Here is a 26,719-nt window from a genome sequence, read left to right on the forward strand (position 1 = left end):
ATCATCATTATTACACTGTGGAGTATGAAGGGTATGTTTGGGCTTCATAGTTTTCCGTTTTCGTATGTCTTCATACTATAACATAATGTGCAGGTAGTGTGCTGTTACAGAACCTTTTATTCAATCGAAAGCACCTCCTTCATCTAAAGGATCTAAAAAGAAATGATATGGCTTACGACAGCTAAAAATTAGAGGCAACAATAAATGAAGTAACATATTCCTTTTTTTCTTTGCAGAGAGCCTACAAAAAGGATGCTATTGACAACTTTGAAAAGTTCTCCCATGTGGTTGATACACCAGAAATCGTGCTTGCCAAGGCCAACGCCATCAACCAAAGTGACGTAAGCATATATTTTCTTAAAGTGGACGCAGCCATTTAGTCACATGAACCAGTGTTTTATGTAATGTGAAATATTTGTCACTGAAATTATGGACCATAGGTCTCAATTTGCTTCTTGCTTCATTGGTACCATTGTATTTAGGTGTTTATTATTATTATATTGCTTCAACCAACTAAATTAAATGACCATTTGGCCTGCTTCTCTGGAGAACATTTGTTAAGTGTATGTAACCCTAAAATATTTAAGTATAAATAGCATCATGTCTCATTGTACACAGTTTTCTTAAGCAAATTATTTTTTGTGAATGTTTTGTAAAGTTTTTTTTTTTTATCTGGAAATCCTGACAATGTTAAGCTGTTGCTTTGAAATTTTCAGAAGCATTGTCAGCCTGGTCTATGTGTTTGTTCAGTTGGCTGTTGTACTGCCTATCAGGTCTAGCAGATAGGAATTCCAACAGCCAATTAAAGAAGGGCGTGTTGCAGGTTGACAATGCTGCTGCTAATTTCAAGGCATTAACTTAACTTTCTCAGCCTGCAACAGGAAATGCTGTTACTGGCAGGAACGCCAGTGAAGAAACTTTGCTACAGATTGACAAAGACAATTTAGCCTAAGAAAACTTTATACAGAGAGACATGATGCCAAGCATACTGAAAAAAAGATTTGGGATTTACATGCACAATAAACACTGCTTTTGTAATTTCATAATCCCCATATGAACATTTTGTAGTAGAAAAAAAATGTAACTTCAGTCATAAATATAACAGCTTGATCAATAACATTTATCACATCACACCTGACTAACTTTTAGAAGCAAGTTAACTATTTACAGATATATTGGAAATTGCGTGCAGTAAATGAGATTCTGATCAGATTAGAAATTAAAATAACTGAGATAAAGTAGCGAGTATAGGGAGCAATTTTTTGCTGCATAGTAAATTCTTCTCAGCCCTTTCCAAGCCCTAAATGACTATTGACATGAATGACGGTTGCTGTTCTGTGTAGCAACTGTTAACACCCTATAAAGTATCTTAAATCATTTTACAATGGGTAAAATATCAAAAATTATTATAATTTTTAAATTACTGAATTGAAACTGTGGACCACTTTTCAACCCATGGGCGGTGATAGCTGAAAGTTAATGGTGAGGTAGTGGGAACTAAGACCTTCTTCTCACTATGCATTATGTGATTATGTAGCTAAGTTATTGAAAGCCATTACCGTGTGTTAATGTTTCCTTAGCCAGCACATTCATTTTCAGCAGTGCACCTTAATGCACTAAATATTGGAAATGCACCTTTTTCTTAAAGCCCAATAGAACATTTGGTTTAAATGAGTTTAGAGCACACTATGTGTTTTATCTAAAAATCAGAAATAGCTTGAGTGTAAAAGCCTGCCCCTGGCCAGCATTCTGCAGAGTGGGACCCTTGCTCTCTATGTTAAAGTAGTTAAAGTAGTGGCCTCTTTTCATAGGTTTGACACTTCTCCTGCTGAGTCAGAACCAGAACTTCTCATGCAGCAGGGACCTTGAGCTTTGCAGATTGCAATTAATTCTCCACAGGAAGAAAGTGTCCCACTCTGCAGCTGCTGTATTATACAGATCATACGATTTTTGTTTAATCAGTACAGTTTTCATCCGAAAATAGAATATCAATACAATACATTACATCACTACCGATTTTTTTTTTTGTTGTTGTACGAGAATTTTCGAACTTAAGTAACTTATATATCAATATAAAGACTAACATGCAAAAAAAAAAAAAGAAAAACTGGACGATCATTAGTCTGATAATTCCATCATGTATACTAGGCTTAAAAGAGTAGTAAATGTTTACTTAGCAAATGATTTTAAACTGTGTTCACTTTAGTCACCCAATTATGTGCAAGGGAAAATCCCTTTCTCTTTAATTCATGTACATGATTTGCTATTCAGTATATACAGTATAAGCTGGACGAACATTCTCTAATCCTTTAGTAAATCAACCTCACTGTTTATTTGAGATTGCAATCAGATTAATGGATGCAGTTTATAGTGTCCAATCATGTGCTTTCTGCCTATTGGAAGTGCAGTATGATCTCTACATTCAACATCAGTCCCAGTTTGTGGAAGCTGGATTGGGCAGTGAAGAAATTCTCCCTAACAAGGAGGCAACTTTGCCTTATGGTTTTAGTGGCCCTCCGAAAATTTTACTCTGAAAATATTATTACTCTACAGCTGTTACACCTTTAAATAAAGAAGCCGCTTTACTAAGGGTTTTCATTTGCTTTGAATACCCAATCATGTGTAGATAAAATATGTAAACATGATTTAGATTTTTATATGATTAGATAACTGAAGTGCATCTTCACTCAATTTATTAGATGAAGATTCTCAAATCCTTTAGCAAATTAGCACCACTGTGTAGGTTAGATTTTCATAAATTAAAGTGTATTTAAATCATAAAATTAGTTTGATTCCTTTTGGTCTGGTAAATATACAAAAGGGATTTGCTATAACTGTTCAAAAGTGTTAAAAAGTACCTGTTAAAAGAGAAGTATGGCCAGAACCAAAGCTGCGTCGGAGAACCAGAGCAGAGTGCAGTGACTAACAGTCACTGCTCTGCAATCCAAGCAGGCTGAGAACTGAGCAATTAGCTGTCACGTGATCATTCAGTTCTCTGCCTTAGAGCCGACATGGGACAGATGCATTTGAGGTGAGTATGTGTGTTTACTTTTTTACAAACCACAAACTTTTCCTTTAAGTTTGCCTAAAATACAGTGCTGTCCCATGCACTCTCCAGTCATATTTTAAACAATGCTATCAAGAAGTGTGTTAGGACTGCAAAACACCTCCTCTCTATTCTATGGAAAAGAGAAGAGGGTATGAAGTGTAGTCCTAACATACTTCCTGTCCTAGGGTGACAACGCTGGTTCTCAATAGATATAGTACAGTAAGTGTTGTAACCCGAGGATAGAAAGTGTGTTACTGACAAACTCCTCTAGGGACTAGTAAACTGCAATCCCTAAAATTTTTGTGTTTTGGTTTAAATGCAATGTAATTAATTTTAGTAAAGTATGTTTTATTGCAGCATTAAGTGTGGCTTACTTATGTATTTATTTTTCTTTCTTTCTTTCTTTAGCTGAGATACAAAGAAACCTTTAATGCAGAAAAAGGCCAGTACATCGGCTCTGCTGATAATCCTCAGATCACCCACTCTAGAGAGATGTCCAAACTTGCCAGTGATGTAAGTTTAATGTCATTATATCAAACTAGCCAGTAACACAGGTTTGATGTCTATTGTTATAAACATCTATATTTGTTTCCTCCAGAAACTGTACAAAGAATCATGGGATACCGGCAAAGCTCTGGGTTACCAACTGGATGAAAAGTACATTCCTATTGTTGGAGCCAAACACTCAAAGCTTGTTTCAAGTGATGTAAGTAAAGTTGTTTGTAATTAAAGTTGTATTATTTAGTGGCTTTTTCTCATCTGAGGCCTGTAAACAAAGCCATGACTAATTGAAATATTTGTTTTATAGCTGAAGTACAAAGAACATTATGAAAAGGAAAAGGGGCACTACCTTGCAGGTACCAAGATTGATGACTTCCCAGGTGTTGTGCGTTCACTAGAATTCCAGAAGATGAGGAGCATGGTAAGACTATTTTGCTAAACCATATATACATTTGCTAGATATACATAGAAACTGACAACCAGGATGAAGTTTACACAAAATGTAATGCCCAAGAAGAATTTGAAGCAAAGGAAGAGAGTTCTTAGAGATTGAAGATAAGAATGGAAGTAGTGCATATACAGGTCCTTAAGAGGCTCACTGTGAATGTTCCCATTTTTTTTTTCCAGGTCCTGGTGTAGCTAATAGTAGTTAGGTACATTGAACTGGACTTGCTTTGCATTGTTGAATACATTTGGACACTTGGATGAGTGCTGAAATCTCTTCAGCATATCTGAATAAGCCCAGTTGAATGTGACTTCCTACTGCTAGCTATAGATAAGGTTGAGTTGTTGGGTTTCCCGCATTTTAAGTTGTGAACTGGAAGCCTCTGCACCACCATCTTTGACTCCCACATACATATGGTTTGTGAAAAGATAAGACACTCCAATCATAGGTTTATGCCACACTACATCTGAAATCACATAAATTCTGATTCTGCTGGAGGGCTCGTATGCATATGATGTTAGGCTTGAAGCTGAAATTCTTGTTGGTCAAGTAGAACCAAACTAAACCATAACCTAATGTGTATTTAAATCAGACATGTCTGTTCATGACAGTGAACAGTTCTGTAATCCCCATCAAACAATGGCTTTGATAAGAGTACTGAGTTGTTTAGTAGCTGATAAGAACAATAAAAATCTTTCAAATGATTTTACAACTAGGTTTAAACCAGCTGATATAAATTCAGTTAAATTCATACATTACCAGAAAAATTGTTGGATCCGTGTAGCCATGTAGAACTGTTTGCATAGGATAATTCCTCTGTCTTGTAATGTTATAGTTTCTTATTTGTTTGTTTCATCTAGCTGCCCTACAAGAAGAATTATGAGGATAATAAAACAAAGATTCATCTTCCAACTGACATGATAAACAACGTTGTTGCCAAGAGATGCCAACAGATCCTGAGTGACATTGAATACCGCCGCTATCTCCACGAATGGACATGCCTACCAGATGAGCAGGGTGTCATCCGCGCCAAAAAAGCCAATGACATTTTGAGTGATGTATGTAACAAAACAACAGAAATGTTTTATATTTAATGTTAAGAAACAGTTTTATTTTCATATGTATTCAAAAATGTTAAATTTCTGATAAATACAGACACTGGAAAGTGATAAAATCCAGGTTAACTACATATTGTTTTGTATTTGCAGGTTCTCTACAAGGAGGATCTTACCTGGCTGAAGGGCATTGGATGCTATGTGTGGGACACACCCGAAATCTTGCTCGCTAAGAAATCTTATGACCTCCAGAGTCAAGTGAGTAATACTAAGGGATGAATTTATAAAGAAGCAGTATGACATTACTGCAGACACACTGCTGCTTTTTTTTTTTTTTTTTTTTAAGTACTTCAGCACAGTTGTAAAGCACAGCAACACGCTTTATAAATGTGTCCTAAAGTAATCAATCCCATTAACTTTATTTATTTAAAATATAAAAAAATAAGCAGTGAGCAAGAGAGGAAGCCATCATTTTATCTGTCAAAGACATTTGACTGAGCTCTCTGCCGATCACTGAGTTTTCTCTTCAGTGTAATGTAGAGAACACCCCAGATTGCATTGTAGGCACCACAGCCTGCCTTTTATTAACAACTCCAAACATGCAGACAGTGTGCAGTAAACACTAAAGAGCAGTTAGAGGAATCTTAGTATGTTACAGTGGAACCCAAGCTTTTCTTTTTGATAGTTTTGGATACAGTGGGGAAATGTTGCAATCTCTGTAAGTGGCTATCACTAATAATAAAAATAGTGCAGCGCTAGAAACACATAAATTAAAATTGATACATAAATTGATAATTATATCATAAATAGGGTAATGTGTCCTGAATGGCTAAGATCAAGTGTAGTATCTGTTCTTATCAGTTGGTATGGACCTTGATGGTTAGTATCGGCAGGAGCTGAAATGAACCAGGGCGCTCTGGGCGTAACTGGAGGACCGGGAAGTAGGCACTGTCAGAGAAAGCCGGATGGGTCCGCTGCCTTCTGATTTGAATGGGTCCGCGCCTATCAGTTTGAAGGGAGCAAGAGGGCTGGTTCGTCATGGAGGCCTGTATTGCTCCTGGATGTAATTGGTGAGGAATTGGGATGGCGGTGGGAGGGCCTTTCCTCCTGGGTTTAATCTGGCCTTGCAAAAGGCTTGTCCCCAGTTGAAGGCAGGTTCTCCCTAAGCTGTCCACGTTCCAAACCTCCTGGTAGGTAAGGGCTACACTGGGTCTAGCCTTGGGCCGAGACTGAAAAAGCCTGTGGTGTACGTGCCCCTGGGGTGGCAGCCCAGGGGTGCCTTAATTCTCACTGGTAAAGAGGCAGCTCGCCTTGAGTTTTTCAGCACCTTGGTCACTGCACCACACACACTTTTTCTGCACCTGCCTCTTGGGCCAGGCCTTTTGGATTAGACCAGAGGAATTTTTATTCCGGCTGGAAGGCCTGCCTTTGTATTTTCACATTGGCACTAATTCACTTCTCCACTTCCCCTTCCCCACCTTTTTGTTTGTGTGTATTTTTCTTTGTAGTGTGTCACTTCACTTTCACCTTTTCTTCCTGCACGACAAGTACAGTGTGGGTCTTCGGGCCTACCTTGAACATCTTCGGAGGGGGTGGACATGGCCTTATTTCTTAGTCCGCCCTCTCTCATGGGGTCTCCCTTTGGGGGAGCCCCACTCAGTACTTGGGGTGGGCTGTTTCGGCAGTCCCCCTAGAGAACGGGGTTTGCCAGGTTTCAGCCAGGCAAACCATAGGAAGTACCTCAGTCCCTGTCAGGAGTCTTGCGCCCCGGGGGAATCAAGGTATAGGTCCAACCTCTTCGGAGGCCAGACCATTCGCACACCCTGTGCAGTTTTTGTGTTCTTCACGTTTGCGTGTGTGCACTTTTTATGCACTGGGTGTAAGTCTTTTGAGTGTGTTTCACATGCCACGGCTTTAAAAAAAAAAATGTGTCCTGAATAAATGATAATCCCAAAAAAGCAGCGATCCAGAGAAAGATAAGCCATAAGATCATGCAAGGAGGAAGGGGTGACTTAATAAAGGATGGAATCAGCACACTTCATACCCCAGGTGAGATAGGGATCTCCTTACCAGAACAATATGACCACTAAGTGATAGGTGGTCAAACAGGCATCAGATCATAAAAACATGGGAAGCTGCATGGGGGTCCACGATAACATCACCAACAATCATCAAGTAAAGGCAATCCTCAGATGCTCCCAGAGATATATCTATAAAGAGCAGCAGTCATGTATAAAGAAAAAAATGGGCTCAGATAGTGCAATAACAGATAACACTTGTATTAAAACATACACTGCTTTACACTCACATTTCAGAAGCAATCATTCAGAACATCTCAGGGGCACATTGCCGTGGCGTTCCTGTGGGCTCCGTCCAGCGCCATCCCAGCTTCCTGGAGTGATGAAGAGACTCCTCCAGTGGAGAGCAAGGGGCGTGATTCCGTCACCATCGTAGACCATGCCTACTAGTTTAGTCATAAATGACGTCATCGGGGTTGTTCACGGAACACGGTTATGGCTTATCTTTCTCTGGATCGCTGCTTTTTTGGGATTATCATTTGTTCATGACACTTTACCCTATTTATGATATAATTATCAATTTATGTATCAATTTTAATTTATATGTTTTTAGCACTGCACTATTTTTATTATTTATTTCTTTTGGAAGTTTGTATTTGTCCAAGTGTCAGCAGCTTCCCTCATTAGCGCAGTGTTACATTTTTCCATTTTTAAGTGGCTATCACTGCCTGGGTCCCTTTTGGGGAGATTTTACTTTTACTTCCTGCCCCAGTGATCTCTCTCACTGGGAAAAAAAAAAGGTTTAATTGTTTTATCAATAGGATTGTCAAAGTGACGGGTTTATGACTATGCTAAAAACTCTACCTTCAATACTATAGAAATGCATCCAATCTCTGAGTAGCTATCTGATGGTACTTTCGTTTTTTCCTCCTGTTTTGGCAATTGTGCCTGTCTGCACTCTCACAGAATCACACTAACATTAGAAAAAATCTTATAACAGGATGAACGTTGCTCTTATTGGAAAAATATACATTACACCTGTATAATTCCTTTTCTTTATGTGTTGTAGATTAAATACCAGAAAGCAAGCAAGGACAATTACCAGAACTTTAGCGTTGTTACCGACACTCCTGTGTATGTCACAGCTGTCCAAAGTGCCATCAACTCCAGCGACGTAAGTACCATTGGTCCATACCAGAAATGGTTAAGGCATGGCTGACAGTTTAATGTGCTTTACAATCATGCAGTTCTATCCTCTTCCTATTTAGCGTAAGTACAAAGAGGACTACGAGAAGAACAAAGAGAAATACACAACTGTTCTGGAAACTGTAGACTACAATCGCACTCAGAACCTGAAGGATCTGTACAGCCATGTAAGTATCAATGCAATGTTTTGAGTTTAGTGGCTAAGCCCCATGACTACAGTTTCCTAATTAGTAAACTTTCATTCTTTAGAACCTGTACAAACAAGCCTGGGATACTATCAAAGCCACCAGCTACCAGCTTCCTGCGGACACAGTGGCCTTGGCATTCGCTAAGCAAAACAAGCACATTTCCAGTGCTGTAAGTATGCTACCAGTTGTGTTTAAAGCTAATTTATGATGAAAAATAATTGCAAAAAGACATTTCAGGTCTCTTATTGACTCACAATAGACAGCAATTAATGTCTGTGATCTTAAAGAAAAATACTTGGCTTAACTAAGAATTGTGTTTATGCACACAGTGGCAAATTAATATGGAGGGGTTGGTTGGATTATGACTGTACATCGGGTTGCCCTCTGAATGTGTGGCTTTAATTGCATTAGACCTGCTTATAACCAGTGCTAGCACCAAATGCCTTTAAGCTGATGCTTATTTACTCCAGGTCTCAATGCTACATTGCTAACTGTTGAATATTTCCTTTTAGCTGAAGTATCGTGAGGAATATGAGAAGTTTAAAGCACTTTATACTTTGCCGAAGGGTATCCAAGATGATCCAAGCACAGCAAGATGTCTCAGAGTTGGAAAACTCCCTCTGGATGTGAGATTCCTCATTTTATTGCACACTTTTTAAAGAACATTTACTGGCAAATAAATCCACACATATCACATTATTACGTTTATAGCATGGGAGCAGTGATAAAATAAATGGGTAAAGAATTGCTAGAAAATAATCAGGAAGTCAGAGGAAATTATTCACTTTTTACATACATATATCCCCTTTATAAATATTGAGACCAAAGTTCCAAAAAAGGAAGAAAAAGAGGGGATATTTGTGGTATGTGAACACTAAAAACCAACACATTGAAAAGGCATTCCTTTTTTCTTTTCATATGAAAAGGAAGGTGTTCTGACATTACAAATTTAGAACTGTAAAAAGACCTATTACAATCTCAAAGCTGTAAAGTATGCCTCATATATTATATTGTATGTGCTGATTTTGAACCAATGCATTTCTTTAAACAAAGTCTGTTTCTTCAAGGATGCATATGCAATTCAAGTGATAAGAATAATTTCATGTAATGGATCATAATGAGCTTTTTGCTATATGCCTATGCAGAATATTAAAAAACAAAACAAAAATCACCCCTTAGGATCCCTCACCTGGTATGAAGGACCAGTCTGGCATGTGGTAGTTAAATGAAAACCTCAGAACAGGGGTGTCATCCTGCCTGGCACAAGCCACTGTTCACAATGGCTGCCAAATAAATCCATATCACATAATACGTACACATTTAGTAAATATGTATAAATGCATATATATATATATATATACACATATATATATATATATATATATATATATATATATATATACACACACTATATTTACATGTATATAGCAGTGATAAAATAAAATGATAGCACCAAACATAAAAATATTAGTAGACAATAGCAAAAATAGTCGAATAACGGTGTTTCTAATAAAGATGAATTCTAAATTTCCCATAAATGTCAGATGTCCAAAAAAATCTCACTTGGGGGATTTTATAGTTGTTTATTGAAGATAAAAGACATGTACAGGCAACTGTTTTGGGGAATTTGCCTCCCCCTTCTTCGGGGCTGTATTTCTTGAAGAACAGTTAGACTCTGCGAGGGTTAAATATATTTGATTGGTAGCTCTGCAGTATGCCAATGTTGTGGAGCAGAGACAGTCTCTGTTTTCGCTCAACAAAGCCTGCATACTGCAGAGCCGCCGATCGAATATTTTTAACCCTCACAGAGTCTAACCAAGTTTAAGCAGGCAACTGGGTGTATCACCGAATTATTGTCAGGATCCTTCCAGAGTCTGGAGCGGCTCTGTGACATCATCCGACAGCGTGCTTTAGATTTCAGGCATTCGTTAAGTTTTCTAATTGTTAGTGGAACTAAAATTATGTTCAATTTCAACCTTAGTGATGAGAATACTTTACGTTTTTATCAAATAAACACATTTATAACAGTAAATGTGGTTTTCATTCAGGAAAGTCCATTCACTCCAGTTTTTTTAGAGCACTTTCAAAAGAGATTTGTCATGTCATCGAATGTACTGATGAGAATTTTCGTATGAATGTTCATACAAATGTTTGGTCAAAAATGTATTAGTGTATGGCCAGCTTTAGATGGACATTTGTTTTTGGTTTTTTTTTTATTGAATTTAAAGCAGAACTTTACCCATAACAACTTGATTAAAAATAATGTTCTTTAGCAAGGAACATACATTTCACATTATTAATTATGCTACCAATGTTAGTGTGTGCTGTAAATTGCCTCTAGCATTGCTCCTGTTTCTTCTTGCTGGAGGCTACCATTTTGCTGAAGCCCAGAGCCCCTGAACAGCAGTAAATCACGAAGCGGAACTTAACCCATCGATTAAACAGTTTCAAAGCAGTTACATTCCTGGAATGCTGGGATTGCTAACTGTCACATTTGCTTGTGTCTTCAACCAAACTGTCGGCCAGCTACCTGACGAGTATATGTAGTGTCAGTGAAAATTTTCAAACATTATTATGATGTATTCTCAAAAAGAAAAGTGCCAGTGCATCTATGACCTCATAAACAAAAATGTATACAAATGAAATAATAGTGATCCACAATTGTAAAGTCTAAGAAAATCCTAATGATAAGTAATGTATGGGCCCAAAAAGACTCCAACCAGTTTCCTGGTAACAGAATAAAGTGCAAATCAAGAAACAATTAAATTAATATATATAAATAAATTTGTGAAAAAAACATAATATATATCAAAAATAAGTGAGCTAATAAATATAATGCATAAATATTAGTCCATAAAAAAATTGTCCATAGTGAATATTCTCAAAGTGACAAAAAGTGCAAACGTGTAAAAGAGTGCCAAAATCCAATAGCTGCGTGTATTCAGTGTCCACACGTGGGGATCCCACCGTCCGTGTACCACTGTTTCCCCTAAATGGACTCACCGTAAAACCAGCAATCACACTTTCTAAATAAATTTCCAGCCTGATGGTCCAGTTCCTCAAAAATGATTTTCCCAGTTTATAGGAGTTACATAAAGGGGGAGGAGAAAAAATATATCCACATAGAGTAAATCTGTTTAAAATATAGTTTATTAATAAAAGTAGATAATTAGACTCACATTTACTAGTGTATACCGACACTAGGATGTCCGGTTTGAATGTATGGCACCGCTCCGGCTCTCTGGAGCTCAGCCGCGAGCATGTGTCTCTTTCTTGCGGTGTTTCCTTTGGCGTCCTAAGCCCCACCCTACTAGTTACGTCAATGGACGTCTTCCTAGAGCGGCAAAAAACAAAAACTGCAGCTGTAATGCTATTCCCAAAGTCAATTAAATATATGGTCATTGATTTTGCACTTAGTTACACTATAAAGGGTCAGTCATCCTACAATTGAATTGCCCTCTGACATTGAATGTCTCCCTGGAACCTCAGTGGTAAGAACTACTCACCTTAGTTCCTGGTACTCTACTCTGTTACCAAATTTAACTCACCCTGCAATGTAAAACAATAGAAAATCCAGAAGAGAGGGTAAATCCCCCACACATTACTAGGTGCAAGTCCCTTTTTTCAGTTTATTTGGATCTGTCCCTTTTAGCATGCGCTCAAGGTGTGGTACAACTCCTAAGTACATGAAAATAGCTTTTTCATCCATTCTTAAATGTGTTTTGACAGCGTTTATACAGAGAGACCTATGAAAAGAACAAGGCTAAGATCCACATTGCTCCTGACATGTTGGAGATCGTTGCTGCCCGGGAGACACAACACAAAGTCAGTGAAATCGAATACAGGAAATATCTTCATGAATGGATCTGCCTGCCTGACCTTCAACTCTACGTCCATGCCCGCAAAGTCAATGACCAGCTGAGCGATGTGAGTAGCAAGACTATGTTTTATAGATTCAGACAGCTTTGACAGTTTTTTTGTATATATTTAAAGTAAACCTAATATTATGGTTGTGAGTACTGGTCACAATACTAAGAATTTTTTTTTTCCATTTTCTAGATTGTGTACAAGGATGATCTGAACTGGCTGAAAGGAGTGGGTTGCTTCGTTTGGGACACACCTGAGATCCTGCATGCCAAGCATGCATATGACCTCCGCAGTGATGTAAGTGCAATAGCTTGGAATACTTCTGCACTACATTGTAGGAACAAATCTGTAGTATAGAACTTCAAAAAATGTCCGACTGCTAGGGTATCACTGTTAGCAAACCAAAATGGTAAATAGACTGTTCACTTTGTAAAGGTGTTTTCACTTTGCAAGGAATTTTTCTCAGAGCTTAGTCAATGAGGCAATGCTCTGCTGAATCCCATCATCCGAACATGTGCAAGCAAAAATATTGTTTTTTAATTTTCCTTGTACTCAATTGGATATACTTTGGAAAGTGAATGGAATGATGAGGCGCTAACACATAGATGCAATCGATCATAAATTAAAAAATGCAACCTCAATAAATACTGTTATAAAAATCACCAGAAATTGCTTAGTATCTGTGCAAAATGGGAATAAATTACCTATGGATATAGGTGATTGTGCAAAATGTAAACTTAGCTGGATGATGGAGAAAATATATATAAAGTGCTGGTGCTCTATCCTTCTCAGGTAAACATACACATGTTGTGAATAAGTGCACTAATATTAATAAATATAAATAAATAAATTGCTTCATGCAATACCATATAGGAGAAAAAATGAATCCTAAATATATGTGAATGAGTGTTGAACACAAATATGGATATGAATATAAAAGTGACATATCATGTAAAATTTACATGACTATAAGATTGCAAAAAAGTCCATATATAATAAAATATAAACGTTCCAATACAGGTGATAATTTCTTGTGCAATTCCTTAGAGTGCTTCTTCTCTCATACTTTGGAAAGTGAATTTTCACCATCTTCACTATGCTAAAGTAAAATTTCTTGCTTTATGAAATCAACTCTTTAAGATCTACAACAACAGCACAATAAGAGTATGATTCGAGGGCATCACAATATTTGGTAGGTCCCAGTACAGTGGCACTAGTAGAGAGGGAGATTAATTTAAACTCTGACAAAAAAAAATATATATATATATAAGAGAAACAAACAAAAGAATCACAAAAATTGGAGCACAGATCATTTGACATGTTATAAATACTTCACTTGGGGTCTCAGAATGATGGCACAGAAACACATAGGACCCCAGAACGCTGATCTAAGCACACTAGCAGAATGACACGTTTCCAAAATGAATAACGCAAATGTCATTTATCTCTAACAGTACAAATACAAATCTAAAGCTGAAGAGTTGAAGAAGAAGTTCTCCTCAGTGATGGATACTCCAGTCTACGTCCAGGCTGTTACCAGTGGCAAACAAAGCAGCGATGTGAGTATTGTTCATGTAAAGCACAAAGCATCATATAATTATTCATTGATAAAGTTGAATGCCTGAAGCTTTATTGATGAAAAGGACATAAAGAAGATGCAATCGAATGCTTGCACTTTACTGTTCTATATATCTCCATCATTGTTCAGAGAATCAAAATTCAAAAGTCATAATTTATATGTCTCATTTACTTAGGTTGTATATCACTCTGACTATGAGCAGAATGTTAGAGGAAAAGTTACTTCAACCACCAACACAGTTGAACTGGACAGAGCCAGCAACGCCAACAAGATACGCAGCGATGTAAGTGTGTCCCTTTTCTGTTCATGCACATTAGAGAGATGTTAAGATGTGCCAACTATTTCACATTCAAAAAATATAAAGTAATAAAATCATATATATATATATATATATATATATATATATGTAGAGATCTACATATTACTGTATAAATACACAGTATTATGATTAGGTTCAGCAGTGTAGTTAGTTTCAAGATTAGTTATATTAGATCTAAATCCAGTTTTAGTTTTGGATAGAGTAGAGTATGGTTAAAACCCCTCTCTGATTTTTATTGCCATCTGTCACATTGGGGAGTTATCCCCACTTCTTTTTCTGTAGACACAACAGCAAGTGCGAGGAAATCTCTTCAAAGTGAATTAAATCCTCTTTTAGATGATTGACACAGCAGGAAGTGAAAGGAAATCTCTTCAACGTGGGTGAAAGCCTCTTTTAGATGGTTGACACTGCCACAAGTCTCCCCGCTGAAAAATGTTCCCTCACTTACAGTAACAGTGACATAGCTTACTAGAACAAACAGAAGGTTGAATCTTCTCAGTGATAATACAGACAGCAAATAAAAGCTGACAAAGTTGCCAACTCTTATCTACTCTGTTCAGAACATTTTACATCGAGGCAAATGATTGCTAAAGGACTAAGATATTCTTGAGCCTTAAAAAAGTACTGTAATTTTTAAGTTCGACGAGTTTGTTGGCAATGATGAGTGCACACCACATGTTGTAGATGTTTTATGCCAAAAAAATGTATACACTGGCACTAAACGTCAATGTACCATTAATGGGCAAAAGATAGATACAAGTCAAATCCATATAATATAGCTAGATGGGCCTAATCCATATAATATAGCTAGATGGGCCTAAGATATTTAACAAAGTAAATAGACATATTGAGATGAAAAATAGACATATTGAGATGATATCCTGATTGTCATTTCCTGACTAACCTTTATTTTCTTCTTCCCAAGTCTCTGTACCGGGAGGCCAGCGTCAAATCTCTTCCCACAGGTTATAGTCTTTCAAAGGATATCCCATCCATTGTACAAGCCAAGCAAGCTCAGCTCATTGGCAGCGATGTGAGTAGATTCTACCATTTACAATAGTACTTTATTGTCCAATAAACTACAAGGAACTGCATGCTCCTGTTCCATTTTGCTAAAAATAGTGTTCTGACATCTGCCTTTGTTTTTCTTTCCAAAATAGCTGAAATACAAAGAACTCTATGAACATGTGAAGGCTAAATCCTACACCCTGCCTCCAGATAATGTTAGCTTTACCAACATCAAGAAAGTCAACAAAATCCTTAATGAGGTAAGGAAGCATTAATTCACTCTCCAGTCATACCTATAGAGCCTACTTTTTGTGTAATGGTCTATTGTTCTCTAACAGCAGCATACTCATGTACTTTTATTAAACAGTCCTGTATAAATATGTTAAACTTTAAAACAGTGTTGTTCGACAAGCCGTGTAATGTAAATCTTGAGGGTTGCTAAAACTATTATTTTTTTAGAAAAGAGGCATAAACATAGTAATTTCTTATATGTCTCACACTGCATATGGTAAGGGTTTTTTCAAACACTCTGCACTTTGTGAGCAAGCCAAATCGGCACTTGGGTGGTTGTGCTGATGTTGAAGTACAGACCAACCTGGACAGGGATTTATGTTATTTTCAACAAAGGTTTCAAATATTTAAAGTTGAAATTCTCTCTCCCACTTTCTTTGTAAAGGCTAGTGTTAGACACTCTGCTTTCTAAGGGCCAGTTCACACCACATGCAGTCCAGTGCGTTTTTTTTTCTGCATCAAAAACGCATGGAGAGTAGGTTATATGGTTTTCAATGGCATAGTTCACACTAGTGCGGTCAGTTCCAGTGCGTTCCAGTTCCAGAAAAAAAGTCAAACATGCTGCATTTTTTTCTGCACTGAACTGTACTGGAACGAGGCAAAATGCATGAAAAATGCCCTGGAACGCACTTAAATGTGCTAAAAACGCACTGGAACACACATGTCCTTATTTAACCACTTTACCAATGGAGGATTTTCCTGCTTTACGTCCAGGCCACTTTTTGCAACTTGGCACTGCGCGACTTTAACTGACAATTGCGCGGTCATGCAACGCCGTACCCAAACAAAATTTACATCCTTTCTCTCCCACAAACAGAGCTTTCTTTTAGTGGTATTTTATCACCTGTGCGATTTTTAATTTTTGAAAAAAAGAGCGACAATTTTGAAAAAAAAAACAATATTTTTTACATTCTGATATATAAAATTTCCAAAAAAAAAATGTAAAAATCAAAATTTTTTAACATTTTAGGCCAATTTGTTTCTGCTACATATTTTTGGTAAAAAAAATCACAATAAGCGTATTTTGATTGATTTGCTCAAAAGTTATCGCGTTTACTAACTACGGAAAAGATTTGTCATTTTTATTGTTTATTTTTTTACTAGTAATGGCGGCGATCTGCGATTTTTTTTTGGGACTGCGACATTGCGGCGGACAGTTTGGACCCCTAACTGAAATTTTTTACACTTTTGGGGGTACCAGTGACATTACTACAGTAATCAGTGCTATAAATATGCACTGTTACTGTAATAATGACAATGGCAGAGAAGGGGTTAACTTTATTGGTGATCAAGGGGTTAAATGTATGCCTCATGCTTACTGACGTGTGTGGGGGGGAGGAGATTGTGTGACACAGACACAGATCGCAGGTTCAGCTATGCTGAATCCTGTAATCTGTCACTGTCTGTCACATAGGAGATCCACCTGCTTTGTTTACACAAGTGGGCGGATTTCCTTACTCGATCCCCGACGATCGAGGAAGAGCGGCGGTGATCACCGTCTCTCCTCCCCTGGCCCGACTCCCGCTGTGTCTAAATACAGCGGGAGCGAGCCTCCGGCGGCGCGCGTGCGCCGCTAAAAGGGGGCGGGATCCAGCGACGTAGGTCTACTTTCGCTGGACGATAACGAGCCACTTTGCCGCAGTACCCTCAACGTGAGCGGTTGGCAAGTGGTTAAGGTGAAGAAAAAAGAGGGGGAAAAAAAGCATCTGGAACACATCCGGACTGCCTTTCTATAGTGTGCCCTAAAGCTAAATAGTTCACCTCCTCTGAGAGTGAGGTCAGCTGATTGGTAGCTCTCTTGACACTCCTAGATCATAATTTTGGGGAAGATATTAAGTCTTCAGTATCGCCCCTTGAATGTGTTGTCTTTCTAATTTCCACCAGTGAATATTTGTAATAATAACGTTGCCCTAAGTAAGTTAAACTGAAACCCTTACATGAAAGAAGGTAACAGACATAGCATGATTGGTTGCCAGTTGCTGTCTTTTGGTAGGTAAGTGACCTAGGAAAAGGAATTAGGCTGAAAAAAAAATGCTTTTAAAGACTTACCTTGCTTGGGTGACATTTAAGCTGTTGACCTCCCGAGGCACCAGATTGTTTAGCTGCATAGGTGTGTACAGCCTATTGCATTAGGGTGTGCACCCCAAAGCTCAAGCACACATGCCTTTCTCTGCAGCCTTAGCTGCACCGGACAGTGAATGAATGGGAAGTGCTCTGTGCTGAGCGGCTTCCTGTTCATTCACAAACTGAAGCATAGTAAACACAGATTGTGAGTGTGTTCACTTTGTGCATTTAGAAAAGGAAGTGGCTGGTTAATGACATATTGATTAGCCCCTTCCCCTTTGGCAGATTATGTTTTATCTATGCTTGTAATAAATTATTTGTTTTCTTATATTTCAGAGGCTTTATCGTCAGTTGTATCACAAGCAGAAGGATAAAATACATACAACTCCAGATACGCCAGAGATCCGCCAAGTCAAAGCTACACAGGATGCCATTAGTGATGTAGGTTATGATGACCTTCTTTGCTGATAAAGGACAACAGATCATCCTTTATGATAATACACAGTTCACTTTCTCATACCTTTCCTTTGTCTTGCAGCTGGTGTACAAATCTGACTATTTCAAACTGCAAGGTCACATGACCTCATTGCCATACACCCCACAGACTATTCATTGCCGCTATGTTGGAGAAATAACCAGCGATGTAAGTGATTTTTTTTTTAGTTGGATAGTATTTTATTTATACTACATATTTTGGTTGTTGTTTCGTTTTGTTTATTTCTTGTTATCTCTATTTAACAGAACACCTAACAAAGTGATATTATGGCAACATAAAAAAAGCTAACCTTTTTTTTTTCTAATTGTTCTCCCTAGAATAAGTACAAGGAAGACTTGCAGTGGCTGAAAGGTCTTGGATGTTTCTTATATGACACCCCAGATATGGTGCGGGCTCGTGACCTGCGTAAACTCTGGGTAAGAAAATGCTATAGTGAATATATATATATATATATATATATATATATATATATATGCTATAGAATGCTGCATTTTATCAGTAGTAGTAAATACATTCCTGTCTACATAGGTCATCATTGGCTTAAACTGTTTGTGCTCTTGTTTTTCAGTCTCACTATCTGTACACCACACCTGCCAAGAAGATGTGGGACAAATACAGTGTGGTACTGGACACCCCAGAATACAGGACTGTTCAGGAACTAAAAACACATCTGAGCGAGGTAAGCAACATATCTAGAATTACAACATATCTAGAGTTACAAGTTACAAATCAATATAGTACATGCTCAAGACATGTATAGCAAAGGATAAGCATTTTGCGCTACAACACAGTCAGGAGAATTTAATAAAGGATTAGCGCCACTTTTCTGTCATTATTGGCCCTTTAAAATGGCCTGCGCTGAATTAAAATATGCCTGCTGCCCTTTTAGGAAGCTTTACCGATGCGGCAAATTTAGGTAGTTCCTTATAGTGTCAATTTTACACAATGGTGCTATGGCTGCACTAAATGCAAAGAGAATTGCCTTCAGTTTGTAGATGAGTTAACTGGAGGTAATTAAGACCAACTCTTACTTGAGACAGCCACAGTGCCTCTCAGGGATAAGAGAGAGCGTTTACCCTCTAGGATAGGACAATAGGAACATCTACCGATGAGCAGTTTCAAAGGTCAGAGATCACTGCAGGTCTGCCTGACCTCACATTCTGTAACCTAGCGTCTGAGTGTGTTTGGTGTCAAATAGAAATTTATTAGGCAACCACTTATACTTTAGCTAAAAGGCCTGTTTTAGGGTGTAAAGTAGGAAGTGAGGAGGTGACATATTGCCTCCTCATTCAACATATTTCATGCCTCCAGTGGTCTTCAATAGTGGACTGTTCCTGACATCATCACGCCCAGAGCAAGCTCCATAGACCAGGAACAGTCCACTGCTGGGTCATGGGGGAGCACTGTTTTCCAAAGGATTGGGTGAGTATAGGCTTTCTGCTCACCCCTCGACAAAACTAGCAGTTGACCCATGCAGTGCAGACACAGCCTAACTGCATGGGAAAACATTTTTTTGCCCAGAGTTGGGCTTTAAAAAGTAATTCTTGAACTCTGGACAGGTGACTTTTCCTAGGCTGAGATGATGTCATCAGTTTGCTGCAGGCAGGAGGAAGCCTTTCCATAGCCTCAGTGTTGCCCAGTGGTCAGACTGCAATAATGTAACTAAGTAGCAAGTCACAGCATGAGATAGGTAGGCACCAATATTTACATGATTTAGATTTTTGAGCCAGCATCCTAACCCAGGAAGTTGATGCTGACCCTGGATGATGCCTGAACATAGATAGTGCCACCCTTCTGGAGAAAAAAAAACAGATGAAGCATTGTTAAGGAGAGTACTGTTATCTGTGTGAGAGGTAATAAATACCTAGAAGTGTTACAGTTACATATTACTTAGCATGCATGCACAAGAGTTTATTTGATTCAGTATATTTGATTAGGTTCACTTTAATCCTAAGGTTATTTTCTGTGTGTACTATTTTGTGACTTATGAATAAAATGAGATGTCTTCTATGTTTATAGAATGTATACAGAGCTGCTGGCAACAAGCAGAAGACAGTATACACCCCTATACTAGATACTCCTGACTTTGTTAGAGCCAAGAAAGGACAAGAACTCCAGAGCAAGGTAAGATCCTTCAACTGGTCAAACATTATTACAATGACTAATAAAAATAATGATTAGCAATGAATCAAGAAAATATGGTGGGGTGTTAAAATTACTTTACCTAGCGTGTAGCTGAGCTAGGATATACTGCCCCCTGTGATTTGGATTTCTCTTCTGTTCGTTTACTTTTTTTTACTAATTTTCTTAATTGATAAAATAAAATATTAACACTTCTATTTCTGAAAGCAATCTTAATTAACACCTGCCTAAAACTTTTGTACAGTTATATATATATATATATATATATATATATATATATATATATATATATATATTTCTATATATAATTTAATTCTTTACCTGTCTCTACATCCAAACAATGCCCATGTTCCGTCCTTGGGTGGTTGGGACGACATGTAAAAATCTTTAAATGTATCTGCATGCTCTTCTAAACATGCTATGAGTTACAATCTGTAAAAAGGGTGGGGTAAATGTGAATTGTGTTTTAGTGGGGAGGAGGGAAATTTGAGGTTTTGCTTATTATAAACATTTCTTGTCTTTTTTTTTATTATTATTCTAGTACATATACACAGAGGTTGCAACTAAGGAGAGACCCCATCACCACGCTGATGGACAAACACAGGCCATTACACTTGCTAAACACGTCAAGGACCTGGTCAGCGAGGTAAGATTTTCATATCTGTAATGAATTTGGGGGTTGCGTATAAACTATTCACCTATATTTTTATTTATATAATGCAATATATAAAACTACTCAATCCCTACCCTCCAAAGGGGCTCACTGTGTAATGCACCTACCACACCAAGGACACTTTTTGAGGAATGCAAATAATCTACTAGTATATTGTGAGATAAAATGAGAATACCTAGAGGCTGCTCATAAATGCCTGGGGACAGCATATATACTCCATGCAGACAGTATCCTTGGTCGGATCTGAACCCAGAGCTTCGTCGGTTTGAACTATATATAGTCATATCATGAACTGGGGTACTTGCAACAGAGTGGTCTATTTCCACCATGCTACCTCCTATATTCTAACAGCCCTTCCTCTTTTTCAGCCATATTAATCACTTCAACTATTTTTTATATGCACGTATACCATGCATTTATCAGATTCGGGGATGCTGTTACATATTGTGTAGTGCAATTTTGTGTAATATTTCAAAAAATATAGGCTAGGGTCTCTACTACATTGTTTAACAAATTTTCATCATATGGCCTATTCATATTGTGAATTATTTCTTTAGGCTCGGTTCACACATATGCAGTTTGGTTTTGGTCGTTTCTGCAGTGCTTTTCGCTATGCGTTTTTGCACTCACAATTTTACTGTGATTTTGTCGTGATTTGCGTTTTGCATTTTCAGTGCTTATTTGGACAAATTTGTTGTTGGGCCGATTAAAAAACGCAAATCGTGGTAAAAACTAGGCAAAGATGCACTACATGCTTTTCTGCAGCTTCTTCATTGAAATGTTTTGAACAAAAAGAGCAAAAAAAAGCACGGTTTTGCATTTAAAAAAGTCCCTGACCCTTTCAAAAAACACTGTGGCTGAAAAAAGCATAGATGTGAACGTGTCCCATAGGAAACCGTGTTAAATGAACTGTAGTGCGTTTCTGCAAAAAGCACCAAAAACGCATAGGTGTGAACCGAGCCAATAGTGTTATTGGGGCATTCTGGCTTTAGATGGTTTTATGTATTAGGGTTTTGATTTTTTAATTTGTTTTGTGGGGTTCTTCCTTTCTTTGACACAGTCCTGCCTAGTCCAATTAAATCTTGCATTTATGGAGGCAGATTTGATCAAATTCTTCAATCATTCATAGTTTTTGTTACATACCTTTAGAAGTGTGAAGAGCTGACTAAGTGATTTTATGACTATGCAATGAAATACAGGGATAAAGCAGTGACTCATTCCATCCCTATGCAGTTCATTCATTAGCTGTAAATTAAATATAAAATATACCTACATTTATCATGTATTTCCTTCCATTTTGTATAATTAATGAGATATATTTTTGCATTTTATTTTTTAGAAAAAATACAAATCTCAATACGAGAAACTGAAGCACAAATATACTGCTGTGGCTGACACTCCAATTATTCTGAGAGCCAAGAAAGCCTACTTCAATGCTAGCGATGTAAGTATTCTGCACTGGTTATGGGGACTTGCTGACTGTGTTGTCTGAGCCTGTTTAACATAGTGCATCAAAGTTTGAAAAATGTGCACTATGCGGATCACAATGTGTAATTTTTCCCCTATAAACCTGGAATATGAAGGCAAATGTAAACCTGTACCGAGTCTCACTGCAAGACAAGGCTGTATAGACTTCTAAGTCAGATTTAAATAGTTTTAACCTGGGTTAGTTCAGGAGTTATATGGAACGCAGGTATGTAAGACTAAACAGTGTCTGGTTGTGGCTATGTGTATGGAATAATTTAAAGTGAATGTAAACTTGTTATGCTTACCTGCTCTGTGCAAGAGATTTGCACAAAGCACCTAAGATCCTCCTTTTCTGGGGTGCCTCATAGGTGCTCCTGGCTCCTCCTCTTCATCGGGTGCTCCCACAGAGAGCCGCTTACCATGGGGGCACCTGTGTGGGCGCGCTCACAAGTCCTGCTGCTGCGGCCATTGACACAGACAGCGGGACTCGCCCCCCCCCCCCCCCCCACTCCCGTGTCACTGGATGTGATTGACAGCAGCGGGAGCCAATGGCTCCTGCTGCTATCGAGTTATTCAATGAGGACCCGAGACAGCGGCTGGAACATTCGGGTTCAGGTAAGAATAACGGGGGGTCTGGGGGGCAGCTGCAACCAAGAAGGTTTGTCACCCTAATGCATAGAATGCCTTAAGGTGAAAAACCTTGAGACTTTACAAGTCCTTTAATATTTTAGGAACAGTTGGTGCTGAATATCACCAAAAATATTTAATGTAACCCTTGAAACCAAGCTTAGCTGTGTACAAGTGAATATTTTGAGTCAGTCACAGAGCTGCATCCATTAAAGGTAATTTATTTGTTAAAGTAATATCTCACCAAAATTAATAATTTAATAGATTATCTAATAGTTTTGGATTGAGCCAGCTACTAGCCCTGTGTATAATTTTCCTGTGCTCTGGTAGAAAGATCTCTGCAGCTGAGTTCCCATTTCTATCTACATGCTGCTACCATCACAAGATTGAGGATGGGGGATCTCAATTACTGTTAGCTTTTTTTAATAATGTCTCTGCAACAATGAAGCAGGACTCCTTAGCAGTCAGAACCAAGATCTCTAGAGGTTCAGCTCACTTTGGTCAATCCAAAGCCAAATTGTTTACAGTAACCTTTAACTGAACTCTACAAGGTCTGACTCATTTATGTAACACAAGGACAAATTATGAATGAGGTAGGAGGTTCTGGTGTCAGCCCAAACTCATGCCATTTATAACACTTCTTTCCTACTTTCTACAGCTTCGCTACAAAGAAACCTTTGAGAAAGCCAGGGGTAAATACCACACAGTGAAAGATGCCCTGGATGTCATCTACCACCGCAAAGTCACCGATGACATCAGCAGTGTGAGTGGCTAACAGGATATGTACACTTTTCTGTATTATTTCATTCATAGTAATTCTAAACTTTTCATTTACATATCATTTTTTTTTTTTTTTTAGGTTAAATATAAGGAGAAGTATATTAGCCAGCTGGGTATCTGGAGATCCATTCCCGATCACCCCGAGTACTTCCGTCACCGCGCAGTGACAGATTCCATTAGTGATGTAAGTCAATGGCTTTTTATGATACCCTAATTGCATGATGACAAATTAAAAAAAGATAAATAAAAGTAGTAGAAATGATCTACTTAACTAGGATTAATTTCAGCAAATTACACAGAGGACCCCACACCACTCTCTTACCTCAATTAAATAATAGAAAAACATGTATCTTTGTTTCCTACAAGGTTCAGCAAACTGAAGTCCAAATGATGGTACTGCAAGTTGTCTTAAGTATACTGTATTTCTAAACTGGGAGGATGGGACATCTCTGGGGTTATTTAATATCCCTACACTGGACCTGGCTTACTAATAGGGCAGATCAAATGTAATAAAGTATAATGTTAAGAAATCCATTTTTCATCATATTTAGGTCAGTAAAAGATAAATTCCAAATGGTTGCTATTGAGTCTTGTATGGCTTTTTGTAAAGCCTTATTCACACTGGGCATCAGAAATGGGCTGCAAAAATGCCTCTAAACACCTCTCTGTGTAAGCCTATGGTGGAGATTTGCCAAAACGTGAGAGTGCTTCCAGGTTTTATTTTTAAAGCTTAATTGAACAAGCTGAAGTTAGAAGCTGATTGGCTACTGTGCATAGATGCCCCAGATTCTGAGTGCTCCAGTTTTAGTAAATCTCCCCCTATGTGTCCATGCACACATAAGCATTCACAGGCATTTAGAGGCAGGAGCGTTTAGAGGCAAACCCCCCCCCCCCCCATCACTTGCATTTATAAGACATTTGGACGGATGCGTTTGGGCAATAATTTATTTTAGTGGCCAGAATAAATGAATATTCTGGCCAGTGGAGTGGATGAATATCCAAAAGCCTGATGTGCCTAAACGCATTTGTAAAATGCAGCTTTATGTGTGTTTTTTGTGCTCTCCTGCCAGGAGAAAAGGCATTCAGAAGAGCTGGGCAAACACCCAGTGCGCATAGGGCTAATTTGCTCTCAATATTATCACATCTGCATCAAAGAAAATGACCTTTTTTCGATTTTGGGAAAGTGATCCAGCACTAGATGGGCTCCTGCCAGACCGCTTGCTTACACAGAACTTACTGGTCTAGGATTCAAGTAGTCTGACATGTCCCCCTTCCCCTGCATACTGCTGCACTTAACAGTTCTACCCAAGTATCGTAAATGCTATTAATTGTAGCAGTATGTAGGGACTTTGTGTGTAAGGGCACTGGTACGACTCTCCAGAATGCTACCAACTCAAGGTTTTTTGACCCTTCCTGCTACACATAGAAAAAAAAAGCATATTTATTACTGTAATTTCAGCCATATTGCATTTTAATAATAAATGCAAAAGGTTAATTTGAGTTTTAAGGCTCTTCGCAATTATGAGAGAAAGCAAATGAGAAAAACAAAGCTAAGAGCCAGCATACTGATTGGGAAATAATTAAAGAGCTTGTTAAAAAGAAAATATTTCATTTGCTTTAAAAAAAAAATCTTATATAAAAATGAAAAATGCAATATATCTGTTGAAACACAGATGAATCTGATGCTTCAGCTATAGATTCATTCACTCTCCTGTTGCTCCTCTTGATAATAAAAAGATAAATGTATCATTTGTGCAGGATACAGGATTTCATATAGTTGATTACTGGGGTTGATTAACTATAGAAAGGGATAGTGTTCACTTTGCTTAGTAAATGTTTTTTACTTGGTAAACAAGGGAATCTGGGTTCACTCCAAAAATTATGTGTCAGTAAAAATTATTTTCAATATTCCCTTGCACATGTTTGGGTTAAAGAAATTAGAAACTTTTGAAGCTGGGGTAATAACTTCTTATTTTTGTCTGCAGTTCAAATACAAAGAGGACTTGACATGGCTGAAGGGCATTGGCTGCTACGCCTGGGACACACCTGACTTGACTCTGGCTGGACAAAACAAACAACTCTACAGTGGAGTAAGTACAAACACACACGCACCTTTTTCAGTGGGGTTTTCCAAAAAGTAGGAATATGACCAAAATCTATAAAATTACATATGTGATGTTGGCTGTCCACACCAGTAAGACTGTTTTTTTTTTCAAAGGAGAAGCATGGCTAAAGCTCTTTTGGCTGCAGTTCTCTTGTGGGTCACTGGAGTGCACTTAGTTCTGCATTCCTGTAACCCAGATTCAGCCGACAGCGGGCTAAATCCTGCTGTTGGCTAATGTCACATTGCTGGTCCAGGCTCTGTAGGTGTTCCCGACAATAATGGTGGAATCAATCCAGATAAGTCAATCAGTGGTGCCACGGTCCCTTGTAAATATTGGTGCTTTCACTTTAAATACTGTGTATCTTATATAACATAAAGATAAATGGCAACATTTTAAAATGTGATACTCAATAAACAATAAAAAAATCACAAACAAATGATAGCCATGACCTCATTAAATTTAGGGGAGTGTGGCACCACTGATTGACTTGTTTGGTATATTGTAAACACTTAGTATGAGAAAGTGTTTCGGTGCAAGTGATCCACAACAATTAATAGTATAATATCAGCGTGCAAGTACAGTATATATTGATTTTTGGAATCCATCCAGATGCTACTGGTAGTAGGATCAGCCTTTCAGCCCAGCGCTCCAGTATGACAGTCACTTTTCTCTGCTCAGTGAAGACCGAGAACTGAACAATCAGCGGTCATCACTCAGGTATAGGTGTAGAGCTGGAGGGGGATAGATGCAGCATCAGATCAATACTGCAGCCATTTAGGTGAGTATGTATGTTTTTTATTTTTTCATTCTTGCACTTCTCTTTTTAGTACCCACTGGGA

General features: G+C 38.0%; 1 protein-coding gene across 1 annotated transcript in view; it reads left to right on the forward strand.

Moving 5' to 3' along the window:
- Window positions 1–26,719, forward strand: part of NEB (nebulin) — a 284,716-nt gene that overhangs the window by 177,704 nt on the left and 80,293 nt on the right. Inside the window, exons 84-109 of the mRNA XM_082261121.1 lie at window positions 237–341; window positions 3,458–3,562; window positions 3,648–3,755; window positions 3,858–3,971; window positions 4,856–5,053; window positions 5,204–5,308; window positions 8,138–8,242; window positions 8,337–8,441; window positions 8,524–8,631; window positions 8,975–9,088; window positions 12,192–12,389; window positions 12,522–12,626; window positions 13,784–13,888; window positions 14,084–14,191; window positions 15,153–15,260; window positions 15,388–15,495; window positions 17,927–18,031; window positions 18,129–18,233; window positions 18,404–18,502; window positions 18,655–18,765; window positions 20,106–20,210; window positions 20,770–20,874; window positions 22,241–22,345; window positions 23,654–23,758; window positions 23,855–23,959; window positions 25,761–25,865. Of these exons, the coding sequence (XP_082117247.1) occupies window positions 237–341; window positions 3,458–3,562; window positions 3,648–3,755; window positions 3,858–3,971; window positions 4,856–5,053; window positions 5,204–5,308; window positions 8,138–8,242; window positions 8,337–8,441; window positions 8,524–8,631; window positions 8,975–9,088; window positions 12,192–12,389; window positions 12,522–12,626; window positions 13,784–13,888; window positions 14,084–14,191; window positions 15,153–15,260; window positions 15,388–15,495; window positions 17,927–18,031; window positions 18,129–18,233; window positions 18,404–18,502; window positions 18,655–18,765; window positions 20,106–20,210; window positions 20,770–20,874; window positions 22,241–22,345; window positions 23,654–23,758; window positions 23,855–23,959; window positions 25,761–25,865 (2,949 nt within the window). The remainder of the gene's footprint in view (window positions 1–236; window positions 342–3,457; window positions 3,563–3,647; window positions 3,756–3,857; window positions 3,972–4,855; window positions 5,054–5,203; window positions 5,309–8,137; window positions 8,243–8,336; window positions 8,442–8,523; window positions 8,632–8,974; window positions 9,089–12,191; window positions 12,390–12,521; window positions 12,627–13,783; window positions 13,889–14,083; window positions 14,192–15,152; window positions 15,261–15,387; window positions 15,496–17,926; window positions 18,032–18,128; window positions 18,234–18,403; window positions 18,503–18,654; window positions 18,766–20,105; window positions 20,211–20,769; window positions 20,875–22,240; window positions 22,346–23,653; window positions 23,759–23,854; window positions 23,960–25,760; window positions 25,866–26,719) is intronic.

This window comes from Pelophylax lessonae (genome assembly GCF_965119305.1).
Source record: "Pelophylax lessonae genome assembly, chromosome: 6".
NCBI classification, from domain to species: domain Eukaryota; kingdom Metazoa; phylum Chordata; class Amphibia; order Anura; family Ranidae; genus Pelophylax; species Pelophylax lessonae.